The 16324-nt window shown below is 45.7% G+C and overlaps 5 protein-coding genes across 5 annotated transcripts; 3 read left to right on the forward strand and 2 right to left on the reverse strand.

The window, feature by feature from the left end:
• Window positions 1–851: 851 nt before the first annotated feature.
• On the forward strand, window positions 852–2622 carry N7469_000699 (unc-93 family MFS transporter; the record flags this gene model as incomplete). Its single annotated transcript, XM_056639619.1, has 4 exons — window positions 852–1493; window positions 1556–2163; window positions 2229–2324; window positions 2385–2622. 4 exons carry the CDS (start codon window positions 852–854, stop codon window positions 2620–2622), a joined length of 1584 nt encoding a protein of 527 aa, XP_056505376.1.
• A 382-nt stretch (window positions 2623–3004) lies between these two features.
• On the reverse strand, window positions 3005–5117 carry N7469_000700 (S10 family peptidase; the record flags this gene model as incomplete). The annotated part of the gene is made up of 8 exons (XM_056639620.1): window positions 3005–3654; window positions 3730–3883; window positions 3946–4113; window positions 4174–4189; window positions 4242–4365; window positions 4422–4538; window positions 4603–4707; window positions 4778–5117. The coding sequence occupies 8 exons, from the start codon at window positions 5115–5117 to the stop codon at window positions 3005–3007; spliced, it is 1674 nt and encodes a 557-aa protein (XP_056505377.1).
• A 2161-nt stretch (window positions 5118–7278) lies between these two features.
• On the reverse strand, window positions 7279–9194 carry N7469_000701 (Dyp-type peroxidase; the record flags this gene model as incomplete). Its single annotated transcript, XM_056639621.1, has 7 exons — window positions 7279–7568; window positions 7594–8010; window positions 8062–8156; window positions 8215–8331; window positions 8380–8469; window positions 8531–8841; window positions 8931–9194. The coding sequence occupies 7 exons, from the start codon at window positions 9192–9194 to the stop codon at window positions 7279–7281; spliced, it is 1584 nt and encodes a 527-aa protein (XP_056505378.1).
• Window positions 9195–10748: 1554 nt separating this feature from the next.
• N7469_000702 (uncharacterized protein) lies at window positions 10749–12992 on the forward strand (the record flags this gene model as incomplete). The annotated part of the gene is made up of 1 exon (XM_056639622.1): window positions 10749–12992. One exon carries the CDS (start codon window positions 10749–10751, stop codon window positions 12990–12992), a length of 2244 nt encoding a protein of 747 aa, XP_056505379.1.
• Window positions 12993–14508: 1516 nt separating this feature from the next.
• On the forward strand, window positions 14509–16219 carry N7469_000703 (major facilitator superfamily transporter; the record flags this gene model as incomplete). Its single annotated transcript, XM_056639623.1, has 5 exons — window positions 14509–14720; window positions 14776–15245; window positions 15300–15565; window positions 15624–15872; window positions 15929–16219. 5 exons carry the CDS (start codon window positions 14509–14511, stop codon window positions 16217–16219), a joined length of 1488 nt encoding a protein of 495 aa, XP_056505380.1.
• Window positions 16220–16324: the final 105 nt, after the last annotated feature.

Consider the following 16324-nt stretch of genomic DNA (forward strand, 5'->3'; position numbering starts at 1 on the left):
GAAAGTTGAAGACGGCGATGATGTAACACTCTTTTCTCCCAAGGACAAAAAAAGGTGACATTCGGCATGCCGATGTGGTACTTCCTCTTTTAGGCAGGAACGGGTGTAGTATGTATTATATTACATAGGGTGTATTGTACTGTAATTTACAGATGCTATGGAGTTGTACGTGTATTGTCACCCCGCATGCGGAGTGTTGCACGCGGGAATGCAACTCTGTTTGCAGTCGCATTCGAGCGGATCTCTTGTATCCAGCGGAAAAGATGAAATGACTTGGTGATTAGTCAATTCTACAGAAACCAACGGTTGGTTTCTCCAGATTGTCTCCATCTTTTTGACTCCCCGCAACTCAGCCGACCTGCAAATTTCATCGAATCTGCCCACTTTTAGCCCCAGTTCATTCCCTAGCGTCATTCATTTTTCTCCACGATTGGTTGAGAACTTATCTGGTTAGAGACAAATGATAAGGCTAGTCTCGGCTACAATAGGTCTACTTTTTGTTCTCTTTTTTTTTTTTTAAGAGCTACCCCCGTCACTTGAGAATTATTTTTTATATTTCTTCTCTTCTCATTTTACTCAGTGTCCAATTGATTTATCCTCATTCTTCCCAATCTTCATACCACGTGGATTGAGTCAATCGGATTCGGAAATCTCCAACATTCCTTCCATTCATCCTCTTGGAACTTCAAACTTCAGAATTACCCGAAACCATCTCCAATTCCGCCCCCTTTTCCTTTACTGATCGGATCAGTATCACCTCCACTCAATCACCTCTTTCAAGGATCTGATCTACATCTACATCTATACAACACGCAATTGACCTCTCTCTCGGTCTCTTATCGCTAACGGATATGACTACCGAGCCGGAGCAGCAGTCACCTCCACCGGCGTCGACAGAGACGCCGATCACAAGCACACCCCCATCTACACCTTCCACACAAGAGAAAACAATGCCATCCGTACAAGACGAAGCAGCCCCAGATGATTCCGTCGTCGGTCCAGCTTGGATGTACAAGCCCATGATTAAGATTGGCAAATGGCAAGCTCCATGGTTCGCATCGCCTGAAACCCAGCTATACCTCGTCTCATTCGTGTGTTTCCTTTGTCCTGGCATGTACAATGCTGTGACGGGATTGGGTGGTGGTGGTCAAGTCAATGCCACAGATGTGAATAACGCCAATACCGCTCTATATAGTACTTTTGCCGTCGTCGGATTCTTTGCTGGTTCCATTGCGAATCGGATTGGTCTTCGTTTGACTTTATCACTTGGTGGTTTTGGCTACTTTCTTTACGTGGCTGCGTTGCTTTCGTACAATATTAATCAGAATGCGGGTTTCCTCATCTTTGCCGGTGCTTTGTTGGGTGTTTGTGCTGGGTTATTGTGGTGTGCTCAAGGTGCTGTGATGATGAGTTATCCTCATGAGCACGAGAAAGGGAAATATATTGCTGTTTTCTGGGTTATCTTTAACCTGGGTGGTGTCATTGGCAGTTTGGTAAGACGCCTCCGGGGAGAAGTTGCAAAACACTCCGAAAATCATACTAATGTGTTGACTAGGTCCCCCTCGGCCAAAATATGCACTCTGACACTGGAAATGTGAACAATGGTACTTACATTGCCTTCCTCGTCTTGATGGCCGTGGGTTTCTTTTTGTGCTGGGGTCTCGCGGATTCAAAGTACATCAAGCGAGCAGATGGTTCCCGCGTGATCGTGATTAAGAATCCGACCTGGAAATCGGAATTTCTAGGTCTATGGGAGACACTTCTCAGCGACTCATATATCGTCCTACTCTTCCCCATGTTCTTGGCCAGTAATTGGTTTTATGGATATCACTTCAACGCAGTGAACATGGCCTACTTCAACGTTCGCACTCGAGCCTTGAATAGTCTGCTATACTGGTTGATGCAGATGGTCGGTGCTTTGATTTTCGGCCAACTCCTCGACATGAAGTGGTTCTCTCGTCCTACTCGTGCTAAGATCAACTTTGGTATTCTTCTCGCTATTACAATGGGTATCTGGGGTGGTGGTTATGCTTTCCAGAGACGATATACTCGTGAAACCGTGAGTCCAGATATGGATTTCATGGATAGCGGTTATGTCGGTCCTATGTTCTTGTACATGTTTTATGGTTTCTATGATGCTTCCTTCCAAACCTGCACCTACTGGTAAGTCCGAATCTGACATAGAACTATCTGATTCTCCCATTACCATAGTACTGACCTTGACTTAGGTATATGGGTTCTCTCTCGAACAATGCCCGCAAGCTGGCCAATTTCGCTGGTTTCTACAAGGGTATCCAGTCCGCCGGTGGAGCTGGAATGTGGCGGTAAGTTTTGAACATTATATCCCTCCGGATGAGTCAGGACATTGACTAACGTTTTCTCAGCATGGATGCCGTCAAGACTCCATTCATGACCGAATTCGCTTCCTGCTGGGCTCTCCTAGTCGGAAGTATGTTCATCGCCACACCTGTCATCTTCTTCAAAGTGAAGGACAGCACCGACGTCGAAGATGATCTCCGTTTCTCCGACGAAACAGCCGCCGATATCCTCGGCGATTCCGCCGAGGGAACTGATATCTCAGAGAAACCCCGTGCCCACGAGGATGCCTCGGACAAGGCATGAGCAATACGGTACCCAGTATTAACATGGTGTATCAATTGCAATGTAACACCATCATTCTTTCCTTCCCTGCATTATTTTTATCCCGTTCGATTTTTTTTGCATTCGTCATGAATGCCACGAACGTATGCATTTACGAGGCGCGTTCTTTTTTTTTTCTAACGTTTTTATGGCCTTATTCCTGGCTGAATTGTGTGATATGATCCCGATAGATAATCCATGGTATTCAACCCAGCCATGGAAGAAGCTATGAACAGATAATATTCGAGTGAATAATATATCCATGTTTCAAATCTTTAATCTACCAGCTTCTGCTGAGTACCCGTAACCCTCTACTAGTATATACAGCAACCCCATCTTCACACTCCTTCTTCTTCTTCTTTTCCTACCTCATCCAAGGAACAGCAGCTTTAGTACTTCCCACCTTAGTCGAACTAGGCAAAGGAACAGAAGACTGCGTATGCGTCGCCGAAGCAGGCCCATCTGATCCCTCATCAGACCTAATCTTCCTCTCACCCTTAGGAATCTCCCACCCATTCAAAGTCCGATTAAAAAGTTGCAACGAAGCAACAGGTTGATAAAACGGAACTTCATGGCCAGCCTCATAAACCCTAGTAAAACTAAAATTTCCAAATTCCCTCGTCTCTCCAAATTCAACCCCATCAACAAGGAAAGGCGCATACCCCGATTCCCGAAATTTCTTCGAATCCTTATACTCCGTCGCAAGACTGACTGCTTCCCCACCGAACCAGTTACAGATGTAATCTGCGTCACCGTAGATGAGAGCTACACGGACGGGTCGGGAGAGAATATCTTCTAGGTCTGAGATGAAGTTTGGCCAGACAAAGTCGCCGGTTTGTTGGAAGGCGTAGTAGATTTCGGAGTTTGAGCTTGTGTAGTTTAGGTCTACGCCTAGGGCGTTTAGGACGGAGTCTTTTGCAAGGTATTTCTCGTAGTAACTTGGTGGGGTTGGGTCATCTGCTGGATGGCGAATATCGTATGTGCCTCGGCCGCTGAAGGCGTAGTATGGGCTTTCTATGATGTATTAGTACTAAAAGTCGTATAATAAATGTGGATGAGAAGATTCGGGGAGGAATAGATGATACGTACCGACATTATCGCGACACATGTTTCCTGCCTCTGTACAGATTGCATAGTCGGTTAGGGAAGTTCGGTTGGTGTATTTGCAGTTTTGAATCATGGATTGACACCCGTTAGGCATTTCGTTGGCGAATTTCATATAATTATAGACCGTCTCATTGACCTATACCTCTTTAGTCAGGACCATTTTTTCTTTATATCTGGTACGAAGCTCTGGTGAATTACCGCTTTAATGCCGTATGTGTTATGAACAGCAAATTCCGGATAATGGGGAGCCTGAATAGACTCATCGATAATACCATTGATTATTCCAAGTGTGTTGAATTCAAGTTCGATACCATCAATCGATCCATTGGCGATTTTCTGATTTTGTTCATAGAAATGATCGAAGAACTGAAGTGACAATTAATTAGTTCAAGGTTGAGACTGGGCTTGTTTGTCAGTGGTACTTACAGCCGGACCATAGTGTCTATTATTTCCATTAGCATTGCATGACAGAGACGGATTGGTTAGGATCTTACCCTCCATAGCTCTCAGTCCACAGATTGAAGCTCTTTGATTTAATCTTCGAATCCAATTTGGGCAGACCCCCGAGGAATCCCTGCAGGACTTCCCAAGTGGCTTCGGCAGCGAGGTTGGTGGTATCTTGGCATCATTAGATTGATATTTCTACACGTTTTCACCCCATGAATCCAACTTACCAATCATAGTGGCATTGATGACAGGATAGCGGCCTTGAACCCCGGCAACGCTCTCATCCTGAAAGGCACCGGTCAATTGATTTAGAGAACCAGGTTCTTTCTCCGAATACGAGAAGCCTATACATACAAGAAGTTGTCAGTTATGTTTATACTACTTCTTTGATAGTAATCTACTACATACCGGTCCCAAGAGGCTGAGAAATGAAAAGTAGATTTGAAATCTCATTCCATGAGTGAGGATTAACGACCGTTTCAAACGTCTCATTAACCCGACAAGGTCCCAACTCTATAATAGTCAGCACAGAGCTTCGTAAAAAAAAGAAAAAAAGAAAAAAACATCCAAAGTTCAATCTCACCCTCAAAAAGCCCAATAAGCGAATCGCTACCAGGTCCACCATTCAACCACAACGTGATTGGCGCATTCTCCGGGTCATGGCGTGCCTCGAAGAACCAAAAGAAAGTATGCTCGGTTGGCGACAAATCAACATAACCCGCATAAGAGTTCACACCGGGTGTCGTCTCACAAACGCCTTCTTTACCAGGTTCCTTGTATCGAATAGTCACATTATTGGCTGTTTTAATTGTCTTTACACCAGTGGGTGAGTTAGGCAATTGTCGACGAGCAAACTCCGTACCGAAAGGGATGAAGCTTGCGGTGGCGGGCAGCACGAAGGGAATTAACGTGGTTATACGCATTATGTCTCCACGTTGGTACAAAACCCAATAAAGAAGCAGGTCAACAATGTGGTAAGAATATCTTAGATCAGGGGGCACATGGCTACTTTTAAAGAGGTCCTGAGATATCTCAATCAGGCTACCCACTACAGCACATCATCCAGTCAAAAGTAGACAAAGACAGCGGAGATATCCGCGGGGCGAGAAATGATCACCAGTCGTCATTCCCCTGGAATAAGAAGGAGGATAAGGGGAAGCCAAGAATCTATCAGCCAACGAGAAGTGCAAAGATAGTATCAACGGCCGTATATCGTGGAGATCGCTAGGTATCTCCGCAGGAGCTCCGAGCCAGGGTCACATCCTTCATACGAGGATCACAATCAATCATGATAGCCTGGAGAGGTACTTTGCAGGGTTATTGTGGACACAGTCGAGAATGAAAGACTATGATTGATCCGATTTATTGTTGAGTGAGGGGAAGATCGGCATGCGCTAATTGATGCGTGAGGCGGACTGGCGGATTGAATTGTTTGGGTGGGGGTTTACTTTCAGGGATGTGAGATGGGCACAGCCAGTCATCATTATTTGAGAATGATTCGATTCAGAGAGAAGTGATAGATTCAGTGGCACTTGTAGTGCGGCAAATTGAGGTAGAAGATGAGTTATCTAAGTGTTTGAGGGTGTGTAGGTACCTATAGGAGGGAGTATGTAAGTGCTGTGGCTCTTCTGAAAAATATACATATTGTAGTACGGAAATGCTTCGCTGATAACAATGGCTGGGATATAAAAGTGGAACTTGGTAAACTTCGACGTTAGTCTGGAATATCCCCGCATTTTCTAGTGAAGTTGCACTGAACAGGCTACCATTTTTATTTCTGTTAGCAAAATTTCGAGCTTTTTGGCGCTATACTCGAAGTGTTCCTGACCTCACCAGGTTGTGAGATCAGCTTTAGTGTTGCAATGCTAAAGCAATGCCAGAATGTCGTCATTTGACTAGTGAGAACTGCTAGAATGGAACTGGGATCAGAATTCTGAGCTGTGTTATTTTCATGGGAACCTCAGTGTGGTATAGGAGTATCCATTCACTTAGTCTAGATACCTTGTATTCGCCGCGTACCTTCAAGTAGGTTAGTATGACTTTCTCAGCAATATTATCAATACAGTGTTAGGAAAACGAAGAATAGTATAGGTAGAAAGATGGTCTATCCTTCGGCATCAAGATCAAATTCAATGCACGAACTCCGAAAAAAAAAATAGTTGAAACCAGCGAACTGGTCACTTCAAAATGCATCATGTCTGGTCTGCATGAGGCTGTGCTGTGCGCTGTGATACCTCAGCCAGGCGCCCCAACTGCTGCGACTTGTCACTGGACACCCACCAACTTGTACAATGATCTATAGTTCTCTGACAATGACACATTAAAGTGAAGATTCGTACTTTATGAGCCATATAGAGTCTACGGATAGCACTAATGGGTCTTCTGGGTGCGAACTCAAACTACAGGTACAAGCGACGGTATCCGACCGATTGGTTCTCAGTTATCCCCTGTGGCGATCAATTGTTTCAAGATTCAGGGTAGCTAGATCTGGAACTTTGGATACTTTCTATATATCTGAAACATGTTACAGAGAGATGTCAAGGTGAAGTCTCACAGCCATTGCGCTGTAGGGTTGTTCATGGGATATCTTTGTGATATCTCATATTCTTAGCTAGGAAATTGTGTGAAAAGCTTGTGTTTAACACTCAATTTGAGAATATCCTCACGAGATATAATGCAATATCATGTACCGTAATCCACGAGGAACTTCCACTTATCTCAATTCAGAATAGTATACTGCAATAATTGCAGTAGTTGAAAAACAATCAGCTTGCACCTGTTGAATAAAAGTCTATGCGACAATAATAATATAGTATGCTTACTCTAGATACTTCAACAACAATTATCTGTATACTTCAAGAAATTGTTTCCGAGACAGATCTTTTGAAGATCTGTTCGGTCTTGGACTTATCGTTACCTTCCAAGCTCGGTTTCTTCCGCGACTAACCTGTTGGCTGATACGGTAGAGCTAGGCGACTTTTACCCCAGACTATACGAGTAGAATCTTCTACGCAGTAAAGAGTCAGAAATACAGACCTGAGCTTTATCATGCTTTAATATTTGCTCTAGTAACAAAAACATCATCTACTGCGGCTGTGGCGCATTGCAGAACCAACGCAGTCCTCGAATGGATGGAGTGAAAAAGTATTCACCACCACGCTGATCAACCCAGGGGCTAGTGCCAAGCTCAAGTTTATGAGTCTTCTCCGGGTCCTTGCCATCATACAAACTAATATGACCTTCAGGATGATCCTTACGCTGTCTCTGATTGATAAATGGATCCATTCCAGGACCATCCTCATGAGCTCTCTTCTTGGACGTCGGGAAAACGCTGTTACTTGCCCAACCTTCACAACTGTCAGAAATTGCGCTAGCTGTAATCATGAAAAGAGAACTTACGCGTCATAAGAAGATTGAATCCGTCTCGAATATCACTCTGATAGCAGGTGAAATAGATACCACGGCTCTTGGTCGTCTTTTCCGTCTCATCGGGTCCAAGTTCAGGTCCGAATGTGATGCCACGACGCAGGATCACACTCGCATCTTCCTTATCAGGCCCCTGATCAGGCTCTTCGTCACTATCATACTCCATGTCCGGGGGGTTGCTGGTATCGTGAACCAATGGGTCGGTGAATTTTCCTTTTTCGAAATCATCGTCTTTGCCTAGGTCACGCTTGTGGTCTGCTCTAGGGCGCATTTTACGAGCATGCGCAGCGAACGGACAACCCAAAATGCTCTGCTTGGGACGGAAGTCAAAGTCATTTCTGAATGCAAGACTCTTGTCATCCTTATCAGGCGTCAAAGCGACGGGTGCACCTATAAACCATCAGCACAGTGAATATGACAAGGAGAGATAGGCCACAATACCGCTCTTCCAACGTCCCATCATATGAGCCGCTAGTTTCTCGGCACCGTTTTCTCCGGCGTAGTTGGGAATATTCTTTGCGGCGTTCTCAATGAATCTGTGCACGGTCAGTATAACTACCACTGCTAAAGTCCTGGAAAGTCTGAGAAGCATACTTATTGAACTCAGGGACCTTCTCGTCTAGTTGACGAAATACCAGGAAACTACCCTCCACGGACCAAGGAGGCGTGGTATCTTTCCGTGGATCACCCTCATGACCGACAAAGATGTATCTGATTTGGTCAGCTTATTCCATAACAGATGTTGGGAAGATATCTTACCCCGGAAGACAAGAAAGAGGTTCACGCGGACCTGGTTTCGGATCCAAACCCTCAATCTGAGGCTGTGAAATATGATCCTCAAAGCCAAAACTGCGAATGAAGTTAAAATATCGTCCCTAGAAATACTAGGACGCGCAAGAAGCGGACTCACTGCTCTCGACCACGCATATCTCCAGGCCGACGCTGTCCGTGCTTGACAACCACAGACTCCATACTCGTCTTGTTCAAGTCTCTCAGGTGGAAATTGGTCTCAATCTTGGCAATTCCCTCGTTCAGAGTTTTTTCGCTGGAAGCAGCCACGATGAAGACTAAGTCAATACGCCAGCTGTCATCGCCTGCAGGGTGTCCGGGGGGAGGTTTGAACTCGGGAAGCAGTCTCTCTGGGATATCGGCGCCTTCGAAAATAAGATCGCTGTACATGCCCTTCTCGAAAAGGCCATCGTTGATTTGGGCTAAATTCAGCTGTTCAATTGTATTAACTTTCCTCCTTTCTTTCAGGATAAGAAAATAGAACGGTCATTGAGATTTCAAACAAAAATAACAAAACGTACTTTTTGCAATCCCTTCTGGGTAAATGACACATTAATGCCCGACATAGGAATTTTCACAGGTCTACCATTTTCCGCCGCTAAGCTGATTTCAGCCAGACGCTTCTCACATTGATCTCCAGTAGTGATCTCGCTGATGAACTCCTTGAGGTCATTGCGGAATCTGTTCACGTTTGTGATCTTGTAGAAGAGATACGACTCAAACTCCTTCGGCATACGCGGCCAAATGCCGCCTTGGATATTACACTTATCCACTTGGTGACTCATTTTCCTAGCACCCAAACAAACAAGAGCAAGTAATCTTGGAAATTGAGACGAAAAAAAAAATAAGGACGGACTGGAGTTCTTATGCCCAACCTCCTACATCCATTGATTGTTCCGACAGTACATTTAGTACACACAGTTGCATCCAATAAGACACCTTCAATTTCAATACTCTGGGCTCACGGCCTATCAACTTGAATAATATGAATTTCTACCCGCTTCACTTTCCTTCCAAGTTACCTACGTCGATGGCTGCCCGTGAGTGTACCCTCAACACTGCCAAAACGGGATTTTCGCTGATACTCGGTGGACATTGTCCCCACTCCATTCAGCTAGCTCTGGTTTATCAGCGGAGTATTGGATTGAACGACGAGTGATGCTTGCGATGAGATAGTCGCCTATCAAAGACGAAATTCGGGCGACCTTCCTCCCTGGGGATATCCGTGAATGTACATTTCTTTCTTCATGATGTCAAAAACATGCAAAACGCCACCAGATATGGAGTGCATTGTGAAGAAACCCACAATTCGTGCCGTGATAAACTCCATATTGACGAAAATATTGAACATGTCACATTTTGAAGAAACTTAATTCGCACCAAAGTTGCGGACCGCTGGCGCGCGCCCTGGCCCGGTCCTATTGTGGGTCGATGTCGATAACTAACCTGTACTTTGTACATGCTCGATCATGAACCAGTTCATTAGTCGATCGTCGATCGCTGTGTCTGTCAATTAGCGTCGTGATCTACAAGAAGGCAACAAATTAAAACTTCCTTCCTTCTAAGCGATGTTCTTTCATTCGCTTTTTCTTGACGAGTTGGCTATCACAGGCACGAACTGGTGATGGGTAGGGTTTCAAGGTCTCCATACCCTACGTCGACCTAAGAACTACACTGGCTACAGACCCAACAACTAGTTGCGCTAGCATCTTCCCCGAAGGACCCCCTGTGGGCCTACAAGCTGAATCAAAATTCAGGCTCTGGAATGGAGATTCCTCTGATAGCCGATGGCTCCATCCTGAATTTAATATGGAGTTGTTATCCAGTTCTTGGTCAGGTACATATTTCATTCCACGTGTAAGCATTGAATTCCTACCGCTGATAGTTCGGAGAAAAGGACAAGAAACATGCTTATGACTGCATTATGCAGGATATTTGATTTCTGCATTGTGTCTACTCTAGATGACATACTGCAGTCGAACAGAACGATCCTGGGTCTTCCACTGATACATAATGTGGCGTCCCCGATTGATCCACAGCCGAAGATCAACATACAGCTGCATACCCAGCGGAGATGGATCCTCTGCTGCAAGGTTCAGTCTCCATAGCAGATACTGTGGAGTCTACGATGATCGCATCCATCGAGAAATCCACATCGCCCGCACTACGTTGGCGTGGCGCTCATGAACTATACCCCTTCGTGTATTGGCTGCTTTGATCCAGCTCCACTGCTCCGATCGACCTCGCCTGAGCTTCCTCTTCCTGTTTTGCTTTCCATTATAAGATCTCCCAACGAAGAGGAAATACAATGCAACCAAACAATTTTTCCTCCTTTCACAATGAAAGTCCCATACGCAGCCAGTCTCCTTCTCGGAGCTGTCTCCGTTGGAGCCCATAAACCCGCTGAATACTCCTACGAGTCGACGGAGAATAACCGCCCTGATATCAATGGCCAAGTCACTGGTGAAATCCAATGGCAATCACCACCGGTCAACTCAACTCTGTTGAATGTCAAGCAATTTCGTGTCACTTGCACTGGCCGGAAATGGGGTCACTACTGTGAACATGCCACCGACGGCAAAAGCGATACATACTGGGAGAGTGATAACCTTGGCAATGGGGTACCATGGATCTCAATCGATCTGAAATCAGTGCACAATGTCAGCGGTCTGACTATGTTACCCCGGCTGGATGAGAGTGTTACTGGTGGCCAGATCGCCAACCACCGTGTCTACCTGAGCAAGGATGAGCGAAACTGGGGCGAGCCAGTAGCCTATGGAACATGGGGCAAAAACAAAGGCATGAAGCTAGCTGCTTTTAATCCCACGCCTGCACGCTATGTCAAGCTTGTTGGTGATACCCCTCCCATCCCCGATGCACCTGGCTGGCACGAGCCTGTCTCGATCGTCAACCTTGGTATCTACGCTGCCGAGTATACTCTCCCGATCGAACCCGGCAAGGGTCTTTGGGGACCAACCCTCGATTTACCCGTCATTCCAGTCGGTGCTGCCCAGGAACAGAATGGTCAGATCATCCTCTGGTCTGCTTGGGCCGATGACCAGTTCTTTGCCTCCCCTGGTGGCAAGACACTGACCACTACTTGGAACCCCAAGACTGAGAAGATCGAGCAGACTGTGGTTGCCAATACCCACCATGACATGTTCTGTCCGGGCATGTCCATGGACTTCAATGGAAGCATAGTCGTCAGTGGTGGCGGCGACGCTGGCCGAACAAGTATATTCAATGGAAAGACCTGGGAGTATGGCCCTGACATGCGTCAGCCTCGAGGATACCACGCAACAACTACTCTATCTGACGGTCGAATTTTCGCGATCGGTGGTTCTTGGAGTGGTGGAAACAAGATCGAGAAGAATGGCGAAGTGTACAATCCTATCAAGAGGAAATGGTACACCCGCTCCGGCGCAAAGGTTGACCCTATGTTAACGAATGACCGACTAGGTCGCTGGCGTGCCGATAACCACGCCTGGTTATTCGGATGGAAGGATGGAAGTGCTTTCCAGGCTGGTCCTAGTGTAAAAATGAACTGGTACACAGTTGATGGTGCCGGTAGCACTATTTCCGCAGGAAGACGAATGGACGATGTAGACTCCATGTCGGGCAACGCCGTGATGTACGATGCTGTTAAGGGTAAAATCCTCACTTTCGGAGGTCAGCCCTCCTATGATGGTTCTTATGCAAACAAGAATGCCCACGTCATTACACTCGATACTCCACTTGAAGAACCTCTTGTCCAGGTCGCTGGCAAGGGTTCTGGCAATGGCATGAACTTCCCTCGTGTCTACCACACCTCTGTGGTTCTGCCCGATGGCAAGGTCTTCATTGCTGGTGGACAGGCCTGGGGACAGCCATTCAACGAGCACACAGTTCAGTTTTACCCAGAACTGTACGACCCCAAGACAGATACCTTCGAGGTTATGAATGGTCACAACATCATCCGTGTCTACCACAGTATCTCCATGTTGCTTCCTGATGCGACTGTCCTGAATGGCGGTGGTGGTCTCTGCGGAAATTGCTCTGCAAACCACTACGATGCCCAGATCTTCGTTCCTCCATACCTTCTAACCGCCACTGGCGAACGGCGCGAGCGTCCCAAGATCCTGAGTGCTGATAAGAAGGTCACCGTGGGGAATGTCTTGAAATTCACCGCTGACAAGCACATTGGATCTGCATCTCTTGTTCGTCAGGGAACCACCACCCACACGGTCAACACTGACCAGCGTCGTGTGCCTCTCAAACTGGACGCACATGATGGACATATCTTCACCGCGAACCTCCCCGATGCCGCTGGCATTCTACTCCCCGGTTGGTACATGCTTTTCGCCTTTGATGCCGACGACACACCTAGTGAGGCCTCCCTGGTTAAGGTGGAACTGCCTCAGTATGCAACTATCGAGCTCGAGGAAAAGTTAGAGCAAGAAAGTGATCAGGAAGATATTGAAGGGATGGGTTCTCATGGAGACTGCGACGAAGAGAAAATGATGGGCATGCTGTCTTCTATCCTGTCCTCCCCTGGCCGAGTCTGGAAAGCGTGGAAGCCTCTTCTTGTGGCGCAGGGCCTCTAAATTATGTAGTAGCTGAGACTGCTTCTACTATCATGTATACAAATCTGCTATCTGTAACGGACCTTTCCATCTTTCTGAACAATGTAGGTGTAAAGCTCGTTGTCCCGGCTTTCACTTGGCATTTATCCAATATCAACAATCGAGAAATCAAATAGCATTTACAGTTGTATTTATATTTCTACGCTTATACTAAAATAGTTGCAAGCCTAATACAAAGAGCTAGATCCCTCGAGATCCTAAGAACTCAAAATACATAGGCCTGGCACTAAAGGCGTCTAATCAGGCACATATAAGTGTTCGAAGTCATTTAGATCTGTAGTCCTCCCCCGAACCGTTCAACACGCCGGAGAGGAAAAATTTAATAGAATGATTCCTCCGAGGATATCAGGTCTCTCGCCATCCTAAAAGAACGATCAAGGGTGAGAGGAGATAATGCATAGCTCATGATATTCCTTTATCTGTTAGGACTTCTCTTTCGTCGACGCTTGGCTTAGATATAAATATCTCCCCGGCTTGTCTGGAGGCTGATACTGATTGATTTTGACTGATTGCTCATTCATTATCTACTCGGATTCGCTCGGCATCATTACATGTTGTGCTTCTGTAATTCGATATATGAGAACGAAATTTTGAAGGACGGACAGTGCCTTTGTTGAAATCAACATATCCCGATAGACCACGAGGTCGTGGTGGAAGAGCTAGGAATACCAACTCATATTAGGTTCACATTTTTGGTATACAAATGAACGCGCCACAGTTCAACTATTCGATCAAAATATAGCGAAGATATTCGAGCACACAGAATTGTCAACCTACAGCTTATGCAAGATATTGAGCCATAATCCCAAGAATTGCTGTAATGTCCGAGTCAGAGAGGGTTTTCGAAGATAGTTCTACGAATCTGTCAGTCGGATGGAATATTTGTTCTAATTAGCGTTTAAGAATGCATTGATACCTTCGGAAACTCTCCTACCGGACATTTTCCGATGGAATAATTTGTACTGGTCACTAGTATCGTGTCTGTGCTATAAGTCTAGAGGCAACTTAGGATCCCCAGTCTAGCTTGGGTGGAGATTGATCTTCTATACGTCCAAATAGCCGATATCAGACCATCTTTTTCTCTTAAATGAACAAAGCTTGCCAACCTTTGCGGCATGACACTCGGATCTTTATTCACTGATTCGCTTTTCGGGAAAAGTCCGCCTGGGCAATATGCCGGTGTCTAGTCCGAAGAGCTTGGCATGGCCAGAATACTTTCTGGGGTTTCTAATTTTCTGGGGTATAGCGGACGCACGTTCATTTCAAAGACGCGGGGTATAGCGATATGATTCACTTTCAAAACAAAATCAAAGCAATAGGAATACTTTTAGGACTAACTCCTCGTCCAGTTCAAGTCTAATTTCGCCAAGCAAGGGCTGTGCAAAATCTATAAATCGAGCGACATTTCCAGCTTCTTGCTGTTATTCCTAGCACTGCTGTAAAAAAGGCTATTTTTCACAAGATCCAATCTAACGAGATGCCTTCATCAGTAAAATCCAAACGCCATTCCCTGGACATTAAGGGTAATGTGGAGCTCGAAGAGTTCGCCCCAGAGAGGGACCCCATTTTGGAGCGATACGAGATAATAAGAGACAAACCACAAGAAGAGTTACGGGTAATTGAGAAATCTCTTGTTCGAAAGCTAGACTGGAAATTTCTACCGATGGTCACGGCAATGCTGCTGATGAAGTGAGTATAGCATTTCCAATCGATATATCTTGACATTTATTAATATGAATTTTAGTTATCTTGATCGCATTAACGTATCAAATGCGCGATTAGCTGGTATGCAAGAAGATCTGGGAATGAACGATACTCAATGGTCTGCCGGAATCTCCCTGTTCTATGTGGGATATATTATCTCTCAAATACCAGCGAATGTCATCGTTGCGAAAGGAAGCCCTCGTTTTCTTCTACCTGCTTGCATGCTTGCCTGGTCCATCATCACCATATGCATGCCTGCTGTTACGGCAGGATGGGGATTTATTTTATGTCGTTTTCTTATCGGCCTTGTTGAGGGGCCATTTGTACCTGCAGTATCCTTGATGACTTCGTCCTGGTATACTAAGAACGAATCACCCCTTCGGATGAGTATATGGCATGCCGGTAACACTATTTCACAAGCCCTTTCTGGTCTGTTGGCGGCTGGCATTCTTGATAATATGGAGGGAGTCGCGAACATTAGGGCATGGAAATGGTTTCTTTTACTCGAAGGTAGGCCTTGGCTAATCTTCCCCCAGAAGCTAAGCTCTAACCTATATGAATTAGGCATAGTCAGTATACTCGTCGCTCTTGTGAGCTTTTGGTTCATCCCAAATTTCCCTGACTCAACCGGCACATACTTTCTTACCGAGGAGGAGTTGGCCATGGCTCAATATCGGCAGACAGTCTCGGCTGGTGGGCTGTCTGAAGATGATTCAGGGGGTCATTGGGATGGATTCTGGAAAGCTATGAAAGATCCTTTCTCGCATCTTTTTGCGGGTATCCATTTTTCGTTAATCATTGCCCAGTCATATAAAGACTTCTTTCCCTCAGTAAGGTCTTTCTTTTTCAGAGACCAAAGAGCTATACGCCCCGCTGACAAACTCTCAGATTGTGAAAACTCTCGGATTTAGTAACAACATCACATACCTCATTCAAGCACCTCCCCCTGTCATTGCTTTCTTAGTGACCTTAGGAATCTCATGGTCATCAGGGAGAAGGCTAGAACATGGCTTCCACATAATAGTGCCTATTCTAGTGACCCTTGTCGGTGCTGTGGTAATGATCACAACCCTGAATGTTGGCGCCCGCTACTTTGCCATGATCCTCCTTGTCGTAGGTCCCTTTGCTGGTCTCAGTGTAGGTTAACACAGTCATCCCACACACAAAGCATAAACTGACTTTTTCATCCTCAGGTGCAAATTTCGTGGGAAACAACTGTCGTTCCTCGCCCTCGCACTAAACGTGCTGCTTTGATTGCTTATGCCAACTGTGTCTCCTCGGTTTCCCACTGGTTTACTCCATACTTCTTTTTAACCAACCAAGAGCCCTACTACCAGACGGGCGGAGGTGCTATTATTGCTGGTTGTGGCCTAACTACAACCTTTGCTCTCATGACAAAGTGGTATTGCGCTAGGAAAAATAAAGCTCTCAAAGCAGCTGAAGATGCCGCTGGCGAGCCAGAAGGATGGAGATATGCTGGCTAAACAGATACCCCGAGGTGATAGGATAGCAGTAATGCGAGAAGTATTATTTACACGATCTTCATTATTTCATCTTGTGCCCCAAGTTATCTCTAAACTGCTTTTTGT

This window comes from Penicillium citrinum, assembly GCF_028827155.1.
Source record: "Penicillium citrinum strain IBT 23319 chromosome Unknown utg000001l:1.0-4955037.0:1.0-4956770.0, whole genome shotgun sequence".
Lineage (NCBI taxonomy): Eukaryota > Fungi > Ascomycota > Eurotiomycetes > Eurotiales > Aspergillaceae > Penicillium > Penicillium citrinum.